Source organism: Lissotriton helveticus, chromosome 6 (genome assembly GCF_964261635.1).
Source record: "Lissotriton helveticus chromosome 6, aLisHel1.1, whole genome shotgun sequence".
Classification (NCBI taxonomy): domain Eukaryota; kingdom Metazoa; phylum Chordata; class Amphibia; order Caudata; family Salamandridae; genus Lissotriton; species Lissotriton helveticus.
The window spans coordinates 1,598,499,707-1,598,520,189 of record NC_136067.1 but is presented as its reverse complement, the minus strand read 5'-3'; the positions used below and the strand labels follow the sequence as shown (position 1 = coordinate 1,598,520,189).

Sequence of the window (20,483 nt, the reverse complement as noted above, 5' to 3'; positions counted from 1 at the left end):
TTTCTTATGATGAAGCACATGGTAGGTAGTTTTGGCATTCGTCCAAAAAGTAGGATGATTAAGTATAGGAAGAGAATTAATTAAGTGAAAGAGCTAATTTTTCAGCCTCCCATAAGCCATTACCTCCATATTGTTAAGCTGTCCTTCGTTACCCAGCGGTAACCTCTTTATTTTTTGAGACACAGCTAGCATTGGAGGTGGACAAGTCAGAACACTTTTATACAGTGGTGACTCGTAGATTTACCCATTTCCCAGAGCCAGAGAAATAACCAAGCCAGTGCTTGCGCCACGGTTAAATGTGAAATTGTAAATAAGGGATGGACTACTGTGGGAGAATGAGGCCACTCTTCTACAGGCAAAACTGCACTCTTCCGCCAAAACTAAAATGAAGGCAGAGCCTTCCTGGGTATTTACCTCGAGTCAGGCCCTGGCCAATATTTTCTCTGCAGTGCATAGCTGGCATGTTGCTGGTTTTACATTATATTTTCTAATGATGAATGATGTTGTTTTGCCCACTAACATTCAGATTCCTTTTGTTGCTTTATTTTAATATTTCAAAATAATGTATATTCTCACCTTACAGTGTCCATTTGTGGAATAATCTTGAGAAGTTATAAGGCAAGTAACGTCTACAGCGGACAGATTTCTAATCAGTTGCTTAGTGAAACTTAATTCTAGGGAAGCTACAAGTCACTGCTTCAACCAGGGAAAGCATATCAATAATATTAAAACATTTTATCACACATTTATTAAGTAGGTTTTAGAAGGAAGAAAAGGGGGGGACAGGTTGGGCTCAGCAGAAGATAAAAGAAAAAGGAGAGCAAAGAATAACATAATATCATTACATTGCCAACCTGAGCAACATACAATGTCTCACGGTACAGTTATAAGAAGGAAAATGGGAACATTAAGCAGGCAGATCATCGTTGCGCATGAGTCATATGATCAGATATACATCTTAGAAACTCACCTTCACCCCCCCTCCCCCAGACTCGCTGCTTGACAATGAAGGTCTCCCAAGTCGGGCTTGATGTAAGGTATCCGGCAGGTGGTAGTTGAGTTCACTCTTGCCCTACCCCTCTTGAAGTAGGTCTTGAAAGATATACATCCTGTCCATAACAATCGTGGTTAAACATTCAATGGCATATTTATGTCACACCCTAGACTACCACAAAGAAAGTCTCGGTGTATGAGGGTAAGAGTTTGGATTGAAATTCCGTGCCCGGCTCCCATTACTTCATACAAACCCAAGTGCAAATGTCAGGGTTGGGGAATTACTGCTCAAACTACTGGGAACTGTGAAGGGGCTCTCAACAGGGTTGCCCGCTGTCACCCTTGTTGTTCACTCTGGCATTGGAGCCCCTGGCAATCACTGTCCAATGGGGTATAAAGGTAAGTGGCACTAATCATCTGGCATGGCTGTATGCAGGCAAAGCATTATTTTATCTCAGGGCACCACAGGAGATGCTGGAAGATCTTGTGCGCATTCTTGATGAATTTGATGCGGTCTCAGGGTTACTTTTGAACAGGAGAAAGTCGTTGTTGTTCCGTCTAGCGGCAGTGATGGGAACACCAATGAAGACCCTTCCAGACTTAGGCCTCTGGTGGGAACTGACTAGATTCCGCTATTTGGGAATAAAAGTTGCTCTCTCAAAGAAGGTCCTAAAGCAATATAATATGTGCCGAGTGCTGGACTCCCTGTGGTCCTCAGTAACATTCTGGAAAAACATGCCGCTGTCCCTCATGGGCAGGATTGCTGTTTCTAAAATGATGCCTCTCCCGCGCTGCCTATATTTCATACAGTACTCCTTTTGCCCCCTTCCTGCATGGGTTATCTGGAAATTAGACCCCCTGCTTCCATCACTGATCTGGGCGGGCAAACAGCAGGGTGACAAGGACTACTTTGATGAGAAGCCATGAGGATGGAGGGTTGGAACCACTGAGGTTGGAGCTCTATTACTTGGCAGCCGTGATGCAGCATGAAATTAAATGAAAATAGGATTTCTAAAGAGCAACTCTTACCCGAAGGCATGTAGGTGCTGAACCTGGCTGAAAGACAGTGTTTGTTTAAGAACTCAAGAGAAAGTGGGCTAATTATTGAATAGCCAGGTTTTTAAATGTTTCCTGAATTCCAATACATTTGTTTTATTCTTGAGTTCTAGGGGGAGCGAGTTCCACAGCCTCATTGTGCAGGTTACAAAGCTCCTCCTACCCCAGTTGACTTGTTTAGGAACTTTGAGGTTTCCACTGGTGGAGGAACAAAGAGATCGTGTTGGGGTGTGCCGTTGAAAGCGTTGTATCAGATAAGCTGGACCAAGGCCTGATAAGGATTTGAAGGCTATGCAGAGAGCCTTGAACTGGATGTGCTTTCTAAAGAGAAGCCAGTGTAGCTTGACCAGGGCTTGAGATGCAGATTTATGTCGAGTAATGCTCAGAAGTAATCATGCTGCCACGTTTTGCAGCGTTTGCAGCTTATTCAGAAAGCTTTTTTAAATATTGGTGAAAAGCGCATTGAAGTAATCCAAGTTGGAGGGAATTAGAGCCGTAACTACAGTTTTTGCAAGGTCATTGGAACATAGAGCAAGACTTTTCTAAGAATGTTCAAAATCTGAAAGCAGGACGATGTGATATGATTTATCTGACCATCAAAGGATAGTTTAGTATCAAAGATTACTCCCAATTTTTTACTTTGCTACTTGGAGTGGGCAGAGTTCTTGAGGCTACCAGTTAGGAGACCAAAAGGAAGGGTTATTACCAAACAACAGAACTTCAGTTTTTGAGGAATTCAATTTCAAGCAATTGTTCCGCATCCATTTGCATATGGTGGAGCAGGCAGTCATGAAATTGAACTGCTGAGGTCTCTGTTACCTGCCACTGACACAATGATCTGCAGCTAGATGGTTGGCAGAAGGCTATAATTGGGGAAAATGGCAGCTGGCAGGGTCTATGGGTGCTGAGGACCTTTCAGTATGATTGATGGAGAGCTCAGGGGTGACGGCAAACCGACCCTATTTGGTCAGGCAGATGGCGAGAGTGTGGCAGCAATTACTAAACGTAGTGCTGCGTAGAGCTCCCTTTCATAGGGAATTGAAAGTATGTATACTTACCCTGATTCGACACCATATGACTTATCAAGCGTGGCGGGAGGTAGGTTGGTTGTGATAACTGGGGGTGACCTGTGCCGGAGTGAAACGTTTATCTCCTTTGAGGATGCCCAGACTGAATTTGGTGTGGGTCCTGGCCACTTCTCACAATATGCGGGCCTGGCTGAGTTTGCTTGGCAGACTTGGAGGGACCTTCCCGGCGGCCCCTCCAGAATGGGGAGACACTTGGTATCACTACTGTATAAGGCCATAGGGGCGGATGTTGCCCATGGGCCATTGTGAGCTCGAAAGGCCTGGTACAGGGATTTGGGCGGGCCTATGATGGCTGAGGTATGGACAAGAGTGAGCGCCCTCACTCGAACAGACTCTGGTAATGCGCGGTTCAAGCTCATTGAATCTTAATTTCCTACATCGCACTTATATGATGCCATTAGCTGCCTGTATCCTGATTGACCTTCTTCCTGTACCCATTGTAGTTTTGTGGGGGCAGACTTAAGCACTTGGCTTGCCCCTTGATGCATGCCTACTGGACTCGGGTAGTGGAGATTATTATGCGAACCACAGTGCAGCGTGGTGTCCTCATGCCCCAGTCTGCTTGTTGGGTAATAGAGTGAGACCCAAGGCAAGAAAATGGGTTACAAATTCCTACAATTAGCACAGGTGCTGGCTAAGAGGCATGTTGCGATTGTGTTGATGGGGCAGCTAGCCCCATTGCTAGAGTGCTGTGCGAAGAATGTGATGGAATGGTCCGTCGCAGAGGAGATATATATGAAGAGTATTAGAACAGACGAGAAGCTTCAGGAGAATGTGGAAGTGTGGCTGACACTGTGAGGACTGTTTTCTGACCCCTGTGGGTGATCTTAGTGAAGAGGATGCTGATTCTGAAGCTTAAAGATGTGATAGATCTCTCATGTCTCAACAACTCCCCTTTCTCTTGAGTTGCCTATGAGCTGCATCTCCCAGTTGCTCCAATGTTTTTTTTGCTGATTAATGCTTGTATTTGAACCTGCTTTGGGTAGAACTGCCTTAATTGATGTGTCTGACTTTGACCGGAATAATACTGTACGATCATCTTCTTGCACCTACGTATTCACATGATGTTTATGTAATGTTGTTTCTACAACATGTTGATAAATAAAGAAAAGTTTCAACCCCAAAAAATCTTGTTTAATTTTACTAAGGCCATATTTGTTATCATGGATGTGAACTTTCCCTGGTATGCTTTTTAAACGCCTCATTTTTTGTGTAGGTGTATCAGATTTTGGTCACTCGTCTCCAGCTGCCGTGTTTCATCTCGTTTGTAGATATCAAAGATAAAATGGCATATGAATGTCCAGTGTCTCTTACTGCATTTTACAGACCAGTCTCTATAAGAGGAAGGTAAGAAAGATTTTAACAGTCTTTAATTAATTTCTGTTTACATGTATAAAGAAATATGTCAACATCAAAGGCCTTATTCATGTTTGAGATTATTTATTGCTTATCATAACTAATAGTACATGACGTGTATTATTACAATTGTAATTACAAGAGATGCACTCCAAATCTAACTTGCATGAATGCTCTCCTATCTTTGCCTTTTTTCTGATTGCCATCTTAGTGGCAGGCTGGTGGCTTAGTGGACTAATGCGTCCATTGCAGAGGCCTGTCTTTGACCACATGGTCACAGGTTATAAATAATCCCAGCGGGTTCACTCAGCCTTTCATCCATCGGAGATCGATAAAATGAGTACCATTGAGTTGGGTAACAAACATCTGTTCAGCTCCAAGATACCTCCGGGTGAACGTGTGCTTTACAAATACACGTTATGTTATGTTATGATATGTTATGTTAATGGAAAACTGGGAGAAGATGACAGTAGTACAGAGAAGATAACATGGTACCAAATGAGGGTGTGGGAACCAGAGAACATCAGTATTGCCCCCACTGGCAAGACAGTGCTGGTGGGGGGGCACTCACAAGAGTAAATACCAGGGAAGGATAGGGCCAGGCAAAAAGGGCAATGTTTACAGATGGCTGATAAAAGGAGGGATGTGTCTGAAGGGATTGACACAGAAGAGAAGGGAGGCGGAATGCAATAAGGGTAGTGCTAGACCTGGAAGAGTAGTGTCACAGTGGTGCCAGATAGAATCGCTCAGGATTTTGGGTCAAGAAAGAAAACTGAGCCGGACAGAATAGTCATGCAGATATTCCACTTTTTCCTCTCCCAACTCACCCTGTTACCTTAAAAAAACTCACCCTGTTACCTTAAAAAAACAAGCATTTATAATGCAATGGTTTCGCCTTTGGAAAAGTTAGAGCTATTGGCATTGCTCATGACATTTCTTTTTTTTTTTTACTTATAAATAAATGGCATTGTTATTTACATTGCAATAGGTCTCACATTTGTTGGAGTTGGAGCTACTGGCATTGTAAGTGGCAATGTTTTTTATTCATGCTTTTTTGTTTGGAGTGGAGTGATTTTTTTTAAAGTGCACACTATACCATATTATAAGCTTTATGGCAACTATACAGTAAAACTATAGCTATTTTAACGTAAAAGGGTGTAAATGGATGAATACAAATACAAAAAAGAATCTTAAACTGTATGGTGGAATGTATAGCAGGTGACAGACTACCGATCACAACATACGTACTTGAAGTGATTGTGGGTACCATATGTAATAAAAATATCGGTAGTATGGGGTGTCAATGACGCTTGTGCAAATGATGCTCAGCTGGTGAAGTGGTCAGCTCTGTTTGCAGATGCAAAGTGGTGAAAGGTGAAGTATTCAGCTCTGTCTGCAGGCACAAAGGGATGAATGGTGAAGTGGTCACTCTCTTCAGCGGTGAACATGCTCTTTACTGTTGCTCAGGGGCATCAAGAGTATCTGCCAGGTCTGAGTCCTTTCCGACACCTTTTGTGAGGGCTGGGGTTTGTAAATGCACCTACATTAAACACCACTAAGAGATGAAGCGATTTCTGTGACATCACGTGATTTTTCTCCAAAATGTTTTTTTCACTTTCACTTTTTGGTTGTGTATGTGTGAGCGTTTGTCGGTGCGTGCAGTGAGTGTACGCCGGTGTTTGTGTGAGACTGTGTGTGTGTGTGTGTGTGTATCTATCACGGATGTGTTGGTGGGAGTGTTCCTGTGTTTGTGTATGTGTCGTGCATGAGCTTCATCGCGCTTGAGTTTGTGGGGGCATGAGTTTTTCTGCTTGTCTCTGCGTTCGCAAGTGTGTGTGTTTATATGTCTCTTGTGGTGTCTGTCTGTGGCTGTGTGTGTGCCTGTATGTGCGTCCCTCGTCCTCGGTGTGGGCTGCAGAGGAGTCTTCCTACAGTGAGGACGCGCCTGCCCCCGTCAGCCCCGCAGACAGCCGCATGTGTGCCTCGCCTCGCAGTGCAAGCCTTCTGCCCCTTTATTGAAACCCAGTCCGGGCAGACAGCACATTGCATCAGCATGAACAAAATAAAGGACGACTCACTTTCGAGGACTGTTCAGGTCTAGTGCACTCAAACTGAGCATGTGCATCAAGGCATGTAAGACATATTGACACCGTCAAATAGGCAAAAAAGGACTTGTGCATGACACCTCCAAGGTACTGGATCACCAAGAACTTTCACAAAGGTAAATGTGGATGACCACGAGCCCGTCATGATTCATTACTTTACACACGGACAGGGGGGTGGGGGCGGGAACGGACAGCGGGAGGGGGGGGTCGGGAAGGCCGCAGGAAAAACATGAAGGACAGGGAGGGGGGGGCGGGAACGGACAGCGGGAGGGGGGTCGGGAAGGTCGCAGGAAAAACATGAAGCACACGGACAGGGGGGGGGGGGCGGGAAGTCGGGAACGAGCAGTAGAAATCTGAACTATGGTGGCCATTAGGAGAAGTGGAGTTTTGGGCATATGCACCACACTGGCCTACGTGTGAGTGTTTTAACTGGGTGCATGCGTTACTAAATCGGTTGTGTCAATGTGTTACCGCCATAATAAATTATGCGCTAATAATGTGTAAATTAAGTGGATAAGGATTATCAACATAATAATGAATAACTCCACGATAGCGAACAAATAAATTACAGTCCTTAAACGTTGTTCGTGAAACTTCCCTAACTAGTTAGCCTAAAACTCCTACTGGCCTTCCAGCCCGACATTGTTATGCACGTTATTGCAGTCCAGTCCTACCACAGCATACCTGCAGACAGAAGGTCCTCGGTGTCCCGGTAGACAGCACATTCAATCAGCATGAACAAAATAAAGGACGACTCACTTTCGAGGACTGTTCAGGTCTAGTGCACTCAAACTGAGCATGTGCATCAAGGGACTCGTAGCGGGTACTTTAGCATCGGAGGAGGGTCAGATTTGGCGTTTGATTTAAGATTAGCACATATAACGTAAGACTTGCCTGCAGAGATCTCCATAGCCATGAGATATGAATTTCACCTGTTTTCCGATGGGTGGTTCTCAATTAACGATCCTATGCCTCGAGAACATGCCATGGGGAGCGCACAAAATTATTTATGTAAATTAGCCACAACGGTCGCTTTGGGGCGTGACTCGCAGTGCCTGCCTTGCCAATGACGGGGAAGTCAATACAGCTCTCGATGACATGACACCACCGAAGGCAAACAAACAAACCAGCAACGACAGAGTCTGATCAGCATATTTGAGTATGTGGAGAGCCCTCAATGGGACGCTGGCGCTAAACAGGCAGTCGCAGTAGGTCTTTGAAACACACAGTACATCCAACAACTGGACTTTATTGAATAAAGTTGCTTCCTTTATACTGTGCATAGTCTGGCATTCCGGTGTAGTCGGCTGACTGGGAGCAATCAATACCATTGCTGCGTTTTGTTTACAGACCTCAGTCTGTAATTTACGAGCCGTAGCCTGGGCTCTGTGCATAAGAAATAGCCATTTTTGCCGCAAAAAGTCCAGGAAATTAATTTGACATTAGCTTATGTGAGAATTGAAAGCGGGGGTACATTCCACATTCAAACTCATCCATGCCTACTTCTAAGCCTAACCATGACTATTTGGTCACGTGGTGTGATCCTGGCCCCACCTGGTTTCCATGCAATGCCAAAAACATAGCCTCGAGCCATCAATGCACATGCTATACGCCTTCCCTCGCATTCACAGCTGCACATGTTGCTACATACACCTGGCCCGATTAAAGTGATGCATAACTAAACGTGTAATATGTATTTTATTCAGAAATTGGTTCCTGCTATCACCCACGTAATGCAAAGCATTGCAAAACCGACGCGTGCATTTAAAATCCATGTCTGTTGTGGCACCAAGCGGGCGAACATGAAAGCAGCTGCGTGCGGTTTCCACAAGCAGACGACTGCCAGGGGTCAGGGGCTGAAAGCCCCGAGCCAAATGACATGCAGGAACCCACAGCAATTCCGCGGCCGTCCCTCGAGCCAGCATTGTTACAGAGCGTGATGTGAGGGAGGGGAGGGAGTGCTCTCTGTGACATCCACCCCCTCCAGGCTGGAAGAATGCACCCCCGAGCCTGTGTTATTGGAGAACGGAGAGCCCCCCTGCATCCACTGCTGGCCTCCTGGAGCCCGGACAGGGGGCACCGCAGGAACAAAACGCCAGCTGCCTCTGTCCTCAGAGAACACAGCCATGTGTCTATGTTGAGAGCTAAGGAAGGTTACTTGTATGTTCGTTCTCCACCAAAACACTATACACAGGTTGGTATTCACAGTGCACTTTCCAGTGGCATGTTTGCCTGGTGGTGTTTTGCTTTTTATAGCCGTTTGCTGTTGGTGCTTCTGTTTTTCCAATTATAACAAGTCAGGTCCCGGGCCGTGCTGTGATTGGCTGACGTCACGGGGGTGTCCCGGGCCGGCAGCCAATCACAGCGCGGCCCGGGAAATGACGTCACGGGGTGTCCCTGGCCGGCAGCCAATCACAGCGCGGCCCGGGACAAAGGGGCGGGACTTAAAAAAAGCCTGAGAAACGCCCCCGAATCGCGTTTTCCCGAGAAAGCGTGATTGACAGCCTCTGTCTCCCAATGGCTAGCCTCCATTTATGGAGCTAGCCAATGAAAGACGGGCAGACAGGGGCGGGACTAAGCCCCACACTGTAGGAACATGAGATTTCTCCTGGACGGAGCTAGGAGCTCCGGCCCAGGCGAAACCTAAAAAAAGAAAATGTGAAAGAATCCGTTGAGTGAAATTATATAGAGGCTGGCCACTTTAGGCTATTCCAAGATCTTCCTGCGCCTCTGGGGGCTTATGGGAAGTGTAGACCCCTCCTTCCAGGCGCCGTGATAGTGATGAGGGTGGCAGCGGCAACGGCCGCGAGAAAAGCAGCAGTCCCCCACTTGTGGCAGTGAACACCAGCAGGGAAGCAGAAAGCAAACCGGAGCAGGTGAGAGTTTAAGAAACAGCGCGTCCCCAGTGTGTGTATGTGTTTTTGAGTAACTGTCATCTATTGCTGTTTTATACCTCTTCTTGTATTTCTGTAAAATGTACATTTGTAACATTCTCCTCATGTAACGTAACTGGTGCTATTGTGAAGCGCTCTGATACCTTTAGGTAAAGACTGCGCTATATAAAAATGCATAAATAAATAAATAAATAATGCATAGCTGCCAAACTGAGGTCAAATCTGTGTCCTGGAGAAGTTGTAGTTAGTCTGCACCCTGGCTGAGAAGGCGACGGGGGGGAGTTATTTATTTATTTTTGCAATTTTATATAATGCAGACATGGGCCGAAGACATCAGAGAGCTTTACAACAGTAGCATGATACAAGGGTACAGCAAGTTACAGTTAAAATAATTATGTTCAGACGTTTGCATTGGTAGCTGCAACCAGGACAAATGCAGCTGTTGGACAAGGGATGAAAATGATTCAGGCATTGATTAAGATGGTGGGGACATACAATGAAGGTAGTTCGTATCCTGGAGAGAGTACTTAGGTGTGGTCGAGGGTGATTAGCCCCGGTCTCTGTCAAATACAAGTAGCTTGAGGTCCTTTTTGAAAGTGGCTATGCAGGTTGTTAGGTGAGGGAGGGAGGTAAGGAGTTCAAGATTCTTGTGGCACTAGTAGAGAATGACTGGCTCATGTACTGTTCTCAAATGAAGGTGGGGGTTCCAGGATCAGGGATTGGGCATTTCTGGAACCTCTATTTGGTCCAGAGATTTTCAGTTTCTCATTTAGATAGGAGGGTGAAGAGGAGTGCAGCACTCTGTGGGTAAGGTAGGTGGGTTTGAATTGGGCCCCCACTTCAATGGGAAGGCATTGGAGGATTGGCAGGGGAAATGTAGTCAAATTTCTTGAGACCTAAAACGAAGCATGCTATTGTACGTAGTGTTGCTCTCAGTAGGCCTAGGTGAACTTTGAGAATGCCTGAGAGACGGGCAATTCCATAATATAGTATGGAAAGCAAAATAGACTGCACCACTATTTTGAGGCCTTGTTCCGGGATCAATTGTCTGATGCCCCATAGATGCCTGAGTTGGTGTTGGGTGCTTTTGACTATGGCTGTAAAGGTATAGATTGTTTTCAAGGGTTATACCAAGGGATCTAGCACTCTGGACAATGCCAGGGCTGCCATCCAGGGCAGGAATGATGGCCATCCATTCCTGTACTGGGGTTTTTTGCTCTCGGAGGTGAGATCAAAAGAAATTCTGTTTTATTTGGGTTGAGTTTTAGATGATGGTTAGACATCCAGTTTTAAATCCTTAGGAGCGTGATTTAAAGGAGGACAAGGTCTTCAGGGGAAGAGATTTTCATATATATTTGAGTGTTGTCAGCGTAGAGGTGGAAGAGAATCCCAGCGTTTCTGAGAATCACACATAGTGGTTCTAGTTACAGATTGAAGAGGGTTGGGCAGAAGATCGGGCCTTGAGGGACCCTTTGAGGTACATTGACTGGTCTAGAGAATGAATTGCCCTTTTTCACAATTTGGGAGCAGTTGGTTAGCAAAGAGGAGAACCAAATTGAGGAGGACTGTGCCTCCATAACCCATGCGTTGTTCAAGAGTATGAAGGAGGTCCAGATGGTTGCCATTGTTGAATGCAGCAGACAAGTCCAGGAGGCAGGAGTTACCTGAGTCGAGGATTCTAAGGTAGTCATTGACTATTTTGAGGATCGCTGTTTCTGTTCTGTGGCGCTGGCAGAAACCTGATTTGAGAGTGTCTACGAAGATGTTGAATTACTTTGCCGAAAAATGGAAGTGTGGAGACTGGGCGGTAGTTGTTCATGTTCTCTTGGTCAAGAGATTTTTCTTCAAGAGAGGAGGGACTTGACCCACTATTAGTCATTCTGAAAATAGGCCCTGTTGAAGAGAGTAGTTGACCATGTTGTTCCAAAGAGAGAGCAGGTGTGTGGTAAAAGATTTGCTGATATACCCTGGAATGGCATTCTGAAGGTGGTTCAAGGATTTCACTTTGGAGATTGGTCGCTGTAGGTCTCATTCAGAAATTGGGGAGAAAGATTACCATGAATGGAGCGTTCGTATATGGTATAATCTTAGTTTCTGGAGGGTCACTGGTGTGTAGCGAGATATGGATGTCTCTGAATTTTCTATCAAAGAAATTCACAAAGTTGTTGCAGCGGGACACTGATGACTCAAGAGCTGAATGGGGGGAGGGGTTTGTATTTTGTGCAAGAACTAACTACTAAAGGGTTTTGGCCTAGAAGCTGAATCCCTTTTAGCCTAATGGGCTTGCACACCTGGTTCAGTGGCAGCATCTGCTGTATCTCCACTTAAGGAGGTTGGTTTGGGATGGCCGAGAAATTAAAGGACCTTATGTCTCAAGAGCCAGGGTATCCTCTCAGCTTTCTCCCATGACTGGAACTCATAAGGAAAAATTCAGCAACACTTCTAAGACCCACCTAGTGCAGGTGAGTAATGTGAGTTTTGTCCTGCTTCTCTTATTGAGTGTGGGATACTGTGGCAATGAGGAGTCAGCAAAGCCACTGCAAACAGATTACCTAAACTAGAAGTGAGATAGCTGTTCAACTCAGTTACAAGTACAAGTTCACAGGGATATGCAGAGTGTTTCAAACTCCTGTTACTCTGAAGGAGTACTCTTAGGGGTCCACTAATTGTAGATTTGGCAGGTGGTTAAGCAGAAAGACTAGCAACTGAACCCACTCTAAACACAAGAGTGTTTCTGGAGCTGCTGGTGGTGAATATGTATGCCATTCATGGTTATTTTTAACTCATAACTGCTTATAGGAAAATTGGAATGTTAAGTAAAGCTTTCCTTCCAAGGAGTCCCTTTTACATCAGGTATTATCTCTAAATCAATGCATTTTGCTCCATGCTTTTGTGATTTCAAGGTGTGTAATGCATGCACCAATAATGATAAAGGTGAGCATATAAGACCAGTGGCGTAACAACACTTGAGAGGGCCCCCTGCAAGGTATGTGGAGGGGCCTCCTCCGGACTCAGTCAGGAGATCACCAGCCTGAGTATTGTGCTGAGGGAGCTCCTTGGAGCTTGGGCTCCAAGGCCCAAGCTCAAATGTACATTTACTCCATATTCAGAATCTATCTGTAATGTTTATATATATACCCACAAACTCACAAGTGTGTGAGTATTCACCAAATTGCACACGTGGAGCTATCCTATGAGCAGATTACTCATAAGGAAAATCCCCCATACTGGCAAAGCTTTTGTCTGAGCCAATCACATTTACAAGAGTAAGCTCCAACGGATCTGGTGAGATTTTAATCGGGAATGCTGTTATTTGCACACAGTGGTGCCGCTTAGATACGAATTATAGCGTTGTGGATCAGCCCCTAGATATTTAGGGGCTTATTTATAAGCTCTTTGCGCCACTGGTACATCACTTTTTCCCATATTAAAAGTGACGTACCGGCGGCACAAGTGGGGTTGTAAATTAGCCTCTTAAAATCCGCTCTTAGTTGTCTAATACTGATGATAAGATAGTCAGGTAGCAAGCCAGTGTTTCAACTTGATGCTTTCTCCTGCAGTTTCTACTATTTTAAAGTAATTATTTGATAAAGACTGCTAAAAGTTGAACTTTCAGTTTCAATGGCGCTTGTGAACATCAACATATTAGAAAGCAGCCAGGTTATAGACAAATGCACCACGCAGGTCAGTCACGTGGTATATATGTATTGCCCGCCTCAAATGGTCAGCTGCAACATGACCACATATAGAAACATAAACAGAAGGAATGTGAGAGAACTGCGTAGGAGGCCGCAGACGTTCACAAGCGCCAACAGAAGAAATATGAGAGGCAATAGACACGAGTAGCAAGTAACACGAAGCAAGGTGTACCAATTGATAAGCAATCAGTAGTCGTTTGTTGATGTCTTTGTATGTCTTTTACTTCAAACACGCTTGGTGTGCATCTTTTGAGACAGCCAACGCGTTTCATCCAAACATGGGCTTCTTCAGGGCTGTAATGGCATACAATATAAACATATTTTAGACATCTGTGGTGCACCAGCAAATTGTCTGTTCACTTATTATGAGCGGGAGTAAGAGAAAAGTGCAGGAAAAGAGAAGAAAAATTAGGATTGGACAGTCATAGTCCAAGATAAGAAGGAACGCAAAGGAAATAACTGTGTTGTGATTGAGAGTGAGAAGGGTAATAAGAGTGAAGAATGGAGGAAGAAAAAGAAGTATCCAAGCCAGCGGATCCAAAGAGCTGTGGTGTGGTCCCATAGTTAGGTCAAAACCCACGTGCCAGTACGTGCTAAAGTTGAAGAAATCTCGTGGTTGGCCAGCTTACCAAAAAGTTTAATGTGAAGTACGTTATCCAAGGAAGTAAAGTCCGGTAGAGCGTAGTGAGCGTGGGACGTCCGAAATTAAGGATGTCTATGAACATAAAATGGCCTGTGGGAGAAAGGGTGGTGTAAGTAAAAACTAAAAAGCCACTAATATGTGAATAGGTGCAAGAAGACCAGTAGCTATGTAATAGGATGAGACATACCTCAGGCCTAAAGGAACCGCCTGTGTGTTCCTATTAAAGACATCCCAGGCTAGGTTGTAAGGTCAAAGGCCAAGGGCCTCCAAGGTTCTTGAGGTGACCTGTGGAATGGGTGACAAGGAGGAAGCTGTGGTGCTGTATAAGAACTAAGTTTGTTAAAGTAACATACTAAATGAGCGCATATTTATTGCTTCGGCATGCATCAGGCAACTCCTGCTTAATGGATCTGCTGCTAAGTTTTAAAAACGAGTCACAAAGTGATATTGTTCGACAAAATCTGATGCGTCTAAAAGTAATGGGCTAGAATTCTGCGCCATACACGCTAGTGCAAGTGTATCAGGCACATGCGTGAAGTTACTAGCAGTGAGAGCAATTTGGCAAGGTGTGCCCAACGGAATCCCAGACGATGAGGCCCCTAAGTTTTGGCCGAGCACCAAGACCTACTAATGTGGGTGAGTAAATATAGTGCAGTGTACCATGAAAAGGTAAAAAAACATATTTAGGCAAAGTAACAAGGTGTAGCGTTGAGAAATATCCCCGATCAGCCCCATAACTTACTTCAATAAGCCGCAGTGTAGCGAGTCCTGACCCGTGTCCAGCTGGTGTGTACAACGAGGCGAGACGTCCAACGTTCTGTAGTTCAATCGTTTCGTCCCGCCATATAGCGTGGATTACGTGTATTAGACTTCTGGGTAGCGGAGGACTAGAGCGTTTACCTCTTGTATGATTATTAATGTGGTAATGATTTCCGGTTTCCAAAATGAAAAAACTATATGATGGTGTGAGCTTATTGTTTATCTAGCGGTAAAACTGCGGGCCTTGACACAGCTGGAAATAAATTGTAAGGTAAATATTTAGCGAACTATGGTGTCGGTGGAAAACTAGCCAATATAGAAGTGAATAAAAGTTAGTTAATGTGGCATGCGTAGAAAGATCCAGTTTGGGTAAAAGTCCAAAATTAGTCATTTGTCGGAGAAGCCCAGAAAAATAAAGGTACAGTGGAGAGAGTAGGAGCAAAGGTCATGGAACCGCTCAATAATGGCGATTGTTAGGACGAAGAGTCAAACAGGGTGGTGGACTATTATCATAAGTGGCCGTCAAGATGGCGCAGCTGTATAGTTCCCGAAAGGAACCTATTAAAAAGGCAAATGTGAGCCACAACACGTGTCAAAGTAGTTCAGAAGATGATTAAAAAAAAGAGCCATTCGGCAAAGGAGAGAAGAGAAAAGCAATATTCGTGGTACCAGAAGGCATGTAAAATGTAAGGTAACCTATGATGGTAATAATTCATTATGCAAAATTGTTTGTGGTGAATTATAGCTATCTGTAAACAATTTAGATATCCTGTAATCCCATGAACAGATGAAGGGTACAAAAAAAAAATTAGACGGTAAAAACAATATTAATTCCTTACATCCAAGGAATGTAATGGTGCCGCAGTACAATCATGGTTGGAAATGTAGAAACTAAAGCAAATGTGATGTCCTAGAAGCATAAATAATATCATAGCCTTGATGGGCGGGCAATAGGGTTACAGTGCCCCAAGTCCAAAGGTTCAAAAGCAGGGTAAATTGGTAATTTCATTGTTTGAGTGGGTGGGCAATAGGGTTACAGTGCCACCGATCCAGAGGTTAAAAATCAGATTTAGTTGGTTAATCTGAAAGCATGAGGTGAAAGCATAATGCATACAAGCAAATCTTTTTCTAGATTTTAATGTAGAGGTATATCACTTATGCATGCAAACAGGTCCAGATTATTTGGTAATGCCATGTTTTTAAGTGAACGGGCAATACAGTTACAGTGCCACAGTTCAAAAAAGGTTAAAAAGCAAGTTTAGATGGTTAATCTAAACGCATAAAATGAGAGTACAGTACTAATGTGCGCAAGCAAGTCTGATTTTGGACTGTGTAGTAAGGTATAAAACCTATGTATGCAGATAGATCCAGATTCAATTGGAGAGTTTTATAGATAGAGAAAATTATTACAAACGGAAAGAACATTGCAAAAAATAATGCATTTCCTTGTCAGCATTGAGACCTAGTGTTGAGGTACGTAGAGTGCATATCCACCTGGCTTCTAGCTAAGTGCTTGTTCTCTATCAACCCCTCTGGTGTTTCTTTGAGCAACGTCTATGCCATGGAAGCGGAACTTGGTTCTATCTACTCCACTTTTACACTTGTGAGAAACAAGTGCAGATTTAATTTTTAATTTTAATTTAATAGCGATTTGTAAAGCGCCTGGTGACCCAAGGGCATCCCCGCGCTATAGGAGTTGTAATCCAGTTGAGGGAGAAGGAGGGAGGAAGGACGTTTAATTGGGAAATAGGTGTGTTTTCAATTTTTTTCGAAATACCAGGTAGTTGGGTTCAAGTCTGAGGGAACGTGGAAGGGCGTTCCATCCAGTGGCTGCTTGGACAGAAAAGCGTCGTCCTCCTGTGCGTGTCTTTTTGAATCTGGGGATGTTAGCCAGGTGCTCATTCTCGGATCGTAGAGATCTGGGTGCTTTGTAGTGAGTGATCATGCTGCTGAGTATCGCGGGACCGGATCCGTTGATCAGCTTGTGTGTCGTGCACATGGCTTTGAAATGCACCCTTTGGCGCACAGGGAGCCAGTGCAGATCCCTGAGGGCAGGTCTGGCGGACACTCTAGGGGGAAGGTTGGTGAGCAGACGTGCTGCAGCGTTCTGTGTACGCTGCAGTCTCGTCAAGGTGGCCTCAGGGGCTCCCAGGTAGACCATGTTGCTATAGTCCAGGGGAGACAATACTAGCCCCTGGATAAGCAATTTCCTGGAAGCAGGTGGTAGTAAGGGGAGAATTTTGCGGGTCGTGCGCATGAGCCCGAAACAGGTACCCGAGGTTTTGGCTGCTTGCGTCTTCATAGAAAGCTCTGGTTCGAGCCATACGCCGAGGGTCTTGATTTCACGCTTCGGGGGGGGGGATTTCTCCGAATACATCGGGCCAGAGTGCTGGAGGGATGGTCGTCCATTGTTTCCCCAGGAGCATCACTTCCGTCTTTGACCCATTTAGTTTTAAGGATGAGTCACTCATCCAGCTGTGGATGTCTGTGAGGCAGTTGGTCAGGTTCTCTGGGTGGTCGACTAGTTGGGATAAGGAGACGACCAGTTGAGTGTCATCAGCGTAGCTTACCATTTTTATGTCAAATGGTGTCACCACGTCCTCAAGGGGGGCCATATATGCATTAAAAAGCGTCGGGCTCAGGAAAGAACCCTGAGGGACCCCGCTTGTGAGGGGAAGGGTGGATGAATGGTGATTGTCGTCCCATACCTGGAACGTGCGCCCAGTGAGGAAGGATTCAATCCAGCTGAGTGCCGTCCCGGTGAGCCCTGCTGCTGCAAGTCGATGGAGGAGGACACGGTGGTTGACTGTGTCGAAGGCTGCGCTGAGATCCAGGAGGATCACTGCCACTGACCCTCCTGAATCCAGGATGCGCCTTGCCTCCTCGATAACGGCAAGAAGGGCGGTGTCTGTGCCATGACCTGGGCGGAATCCAGTCTGGGATCGCCGTAGTATGTTGTTGGTCTCAAAGTACTGAGATCATTGTTCGTTGACCAATTTCTCGGCTACCTTGCTGATTCCGGGGAGTAGATGTAGAGTAGAGTAGAGTAGATGCAGAGTCTCCATTGACTACTGCTCTGCGGTGTTCCTGAATGCGTGTTTTGAGCTGTCTAGTCGTGCTCCCTACATAGATCTTATCACATCCACTGATAAGTACATAGATGACAAAGCTGGTGAGACAGTTGATAAAGTAACGTATCTTGTGCTGCATCCTTGTGTTGTAGCTGAAGGTCGTTGTTTTATTGCAGCCTAAGTTGAAAATGTTGCAGGTGCCACAAGTGTAAAATCCCAAAGGTTTGTGAATCCAACCTTGCCGTTGTGGTGTCTTGCACAAGGTGTAGCTTGGACACAAAGTGTCCCTGATTGTTCTGCTTCTCTTGAATGTCATGGATGGTCTCTCTGAAATGACACTGTTGACCCCAGTGCCCAATGTTTGCCAAGTATTCTGAAGACCTCTTGCTTGAAGGCAGAGTGGGTTGTGATGAATGAGAGTCTTTGTTTTCCAATGTCAGTGTCCTTTTTCTTGCTCACAAGTGTGTCTTTCCTCTTAATGGTCCTGGCTCTATTTTCAGCCACCTTAACCCTTTGGATGCGGCCGACATTTTCTGCCTGGGATCTCTTTAATAAGGACGTACAGGCGGTTTCTTTAGGCCTGAGGTATGTCTCATCCTATTACATAGCTACTGGTCTTCTTGCACCTATTCACATATTAGTGGCTTTTTAGTTTTTACTTACATCAGCCTTTCTCCCACATAGGCCCTTTTATGTCCTTAATTTCGGACGTCGCACACTAACTATGCTCTTCCAGACTTTGCTTCCTTGAATAACGTACTTGGCATTAAACTTTTTGGTAAAATTCCCAACCACGAGATTTCTTCAACTTTAGCACGTACTGGCATTTGGGTTTTGACCAAACTACGAGACCACACCATTGCTCTTTGGATCCGCTGGCTTGGATACTTCTTTTTCTTCCTCCACTCTTCACTCTTACTACCCTTCTCACTATCAATCACAACACCATTATTTCCTTCGCGGTCCTTCTTATCTTGGACTCAGACTGTCCAATCCCAATTTTTCCTCTCTTTTCCTTCACTCTTTCTCTTACTCCCGCTATCTTAATAAATTAACAGACAATTTGCGCGTACACCACAGATGTCTAAAATATGTTTATATTGTATGCCATTACAGCCCTGAAGAAGCCCATGTTTGGGTGAAACGCATTGGCTGTATCAAAAAATGCATACCAAGCGTGTTTGAAATAAAAGACATACAAAGACATCAACAAATGACTACTGGTTGTTTATCAATTTGTACACCTTGCATTGTGTTACTTGCTACTCATGTCTATTGCCTCTCATATTTCTTCTGTTGGCGCTTGTGAACCTCTGCAGCCTCCTACGCAGTTCTCTTGACCTTGGACCAAGACCTTCTATTGATGTAGTTCTTCAGTTCTCAACAAAAACAGGGCTTTGATTTATGCAGCAGGTTCTTGTAACCAGTGATTCACACATTACTGCTTAAGTTCAGAAGGTCTATTTCTGAAATGTTTTTTTTTCTCGAAAGTAACAGTTTGGCTTCTTGTTTGCAGCGATCCCAAGCACGTGTTCTCAGCTCCATATATCGACATATTGACCAGGAGGTCAAAGGTCGACCCTTTTGACGAAACTCTGCTTGGAGAAAATTGGAGATGCCCCGAGTACGAGGTTGACAGGAAAATGGCTGGCTCAGCCGTCCACTGCTGCTATGCATATCGAGGTAGTATGACTGATTTGTCAGTGTTTTATTTGCACCTCCTTTTCAAATGTTCTGTAATCAGTAACAAAAACGAATAAAAAAAGAAGTCATGACGTTTAGGAAAGTAAGATAGTGGAATCTTTTGTCATGTTTTGCAAATAATATTTCATTTACTCAGAGGTGAGATTGTGGTAAAGCAATGTGACACGTTTTTTGTGTGTAGAGACTGCTCACCAGTCTTAATTAGAGTTTGGCAGGGTACTCAACCGCAAACTGTAGGGCTACTTACTCCCTTATGAGTCAGTCCGATCACCATATTTCCGCCAGAGGAGTCATTGCCTGACTATCAGATGTCAGGCCATAATATAATTTTTTTCCTGTTCAGGACTGCCATATGCCTTTGTTTTAATATACGTTAGAGAATTTATTGCCATTGCAAATACTTGTATGTGATAGTCAAAATATATTAAACAAACATTGGCAAAGCCAATAGTTCTCACCTTGGAGACCTGTTGGCTCTGCCAATGTAATTTCTTCATGTTGACCAGAATCAAAACAGTGGCTGTACAGCATGAAGGAAAGATAATGAAAGCAATAATAACTTAATAAGCACAATGACACAGCCACTCAGTCGTGTCATTGTGTAGGTGCGTACATGTTTTAAACATGAATTCTTACAATTAGTTTAACTCACTGCATTGCTTTTAAAGACTCACCCTCACCTGTTAGTATTACTCACTGCACTTCTTTTACAGACTTATTTAGGATGTAGACTTTGGGGAGGTGGTGCAGGAATGTATTAGATGCACTCTGGATTCTCGGTAGGTGAGTCTCTGGAGCTGGATCCTGGAGTAATTCTACTGCCTGCAACTTAACAAACCCAGTATGCACCATGCTTCACGGTGTCATCATCATCCAGAAAGACTTATTCCACCTCAGATATTTTGGATAAGGATTTATTTGGGGGTAGGCATTCATGTTGCGATTACTTATTGGTAGTGCCCTTAGGAGAACACATTTGCGGATTTAAAGGGATTGCTTTGCTTTGTAATGGCTTTGTCACCTGCTACGTTTCTTCTCTATCAACCCTTCTAGTGTTTCTTTGAGCAACGTCTATGCCATGGAAGCGGAACTTGGTTCTATCTACTCCACTTTTAC

General features: G+C 44.6%; 1 protein-coding gene across 4 annotated transcripts in view; it reads left to right on the top strand.

Moving 5' to 3' along the window:
• Positions 1-20,483, top strand: part of LOC144761836 (uncharacterized) — a 538,733-nt gene that overhangs the window by 169,866 nt on the left and 348,384 nt on the right. For all 4 annotated transcript variants that reach the window (XM_078647062.1, XM_078647060.1, XM_078647063.1 and 1 more), the window contains 2 exons: positions 4,354-4,484; positions 19,180-19,346. In XM_078647062.1, coding sequence (XP_078503188.1) covers positions 4,354-4,484; positions 19,180-19,346 — 298 coding nt within the window. The remainder of the gene's footprint in view (positions 1-4,353; positions 4,485-19,179; positions 19,347-20,483) is intronic.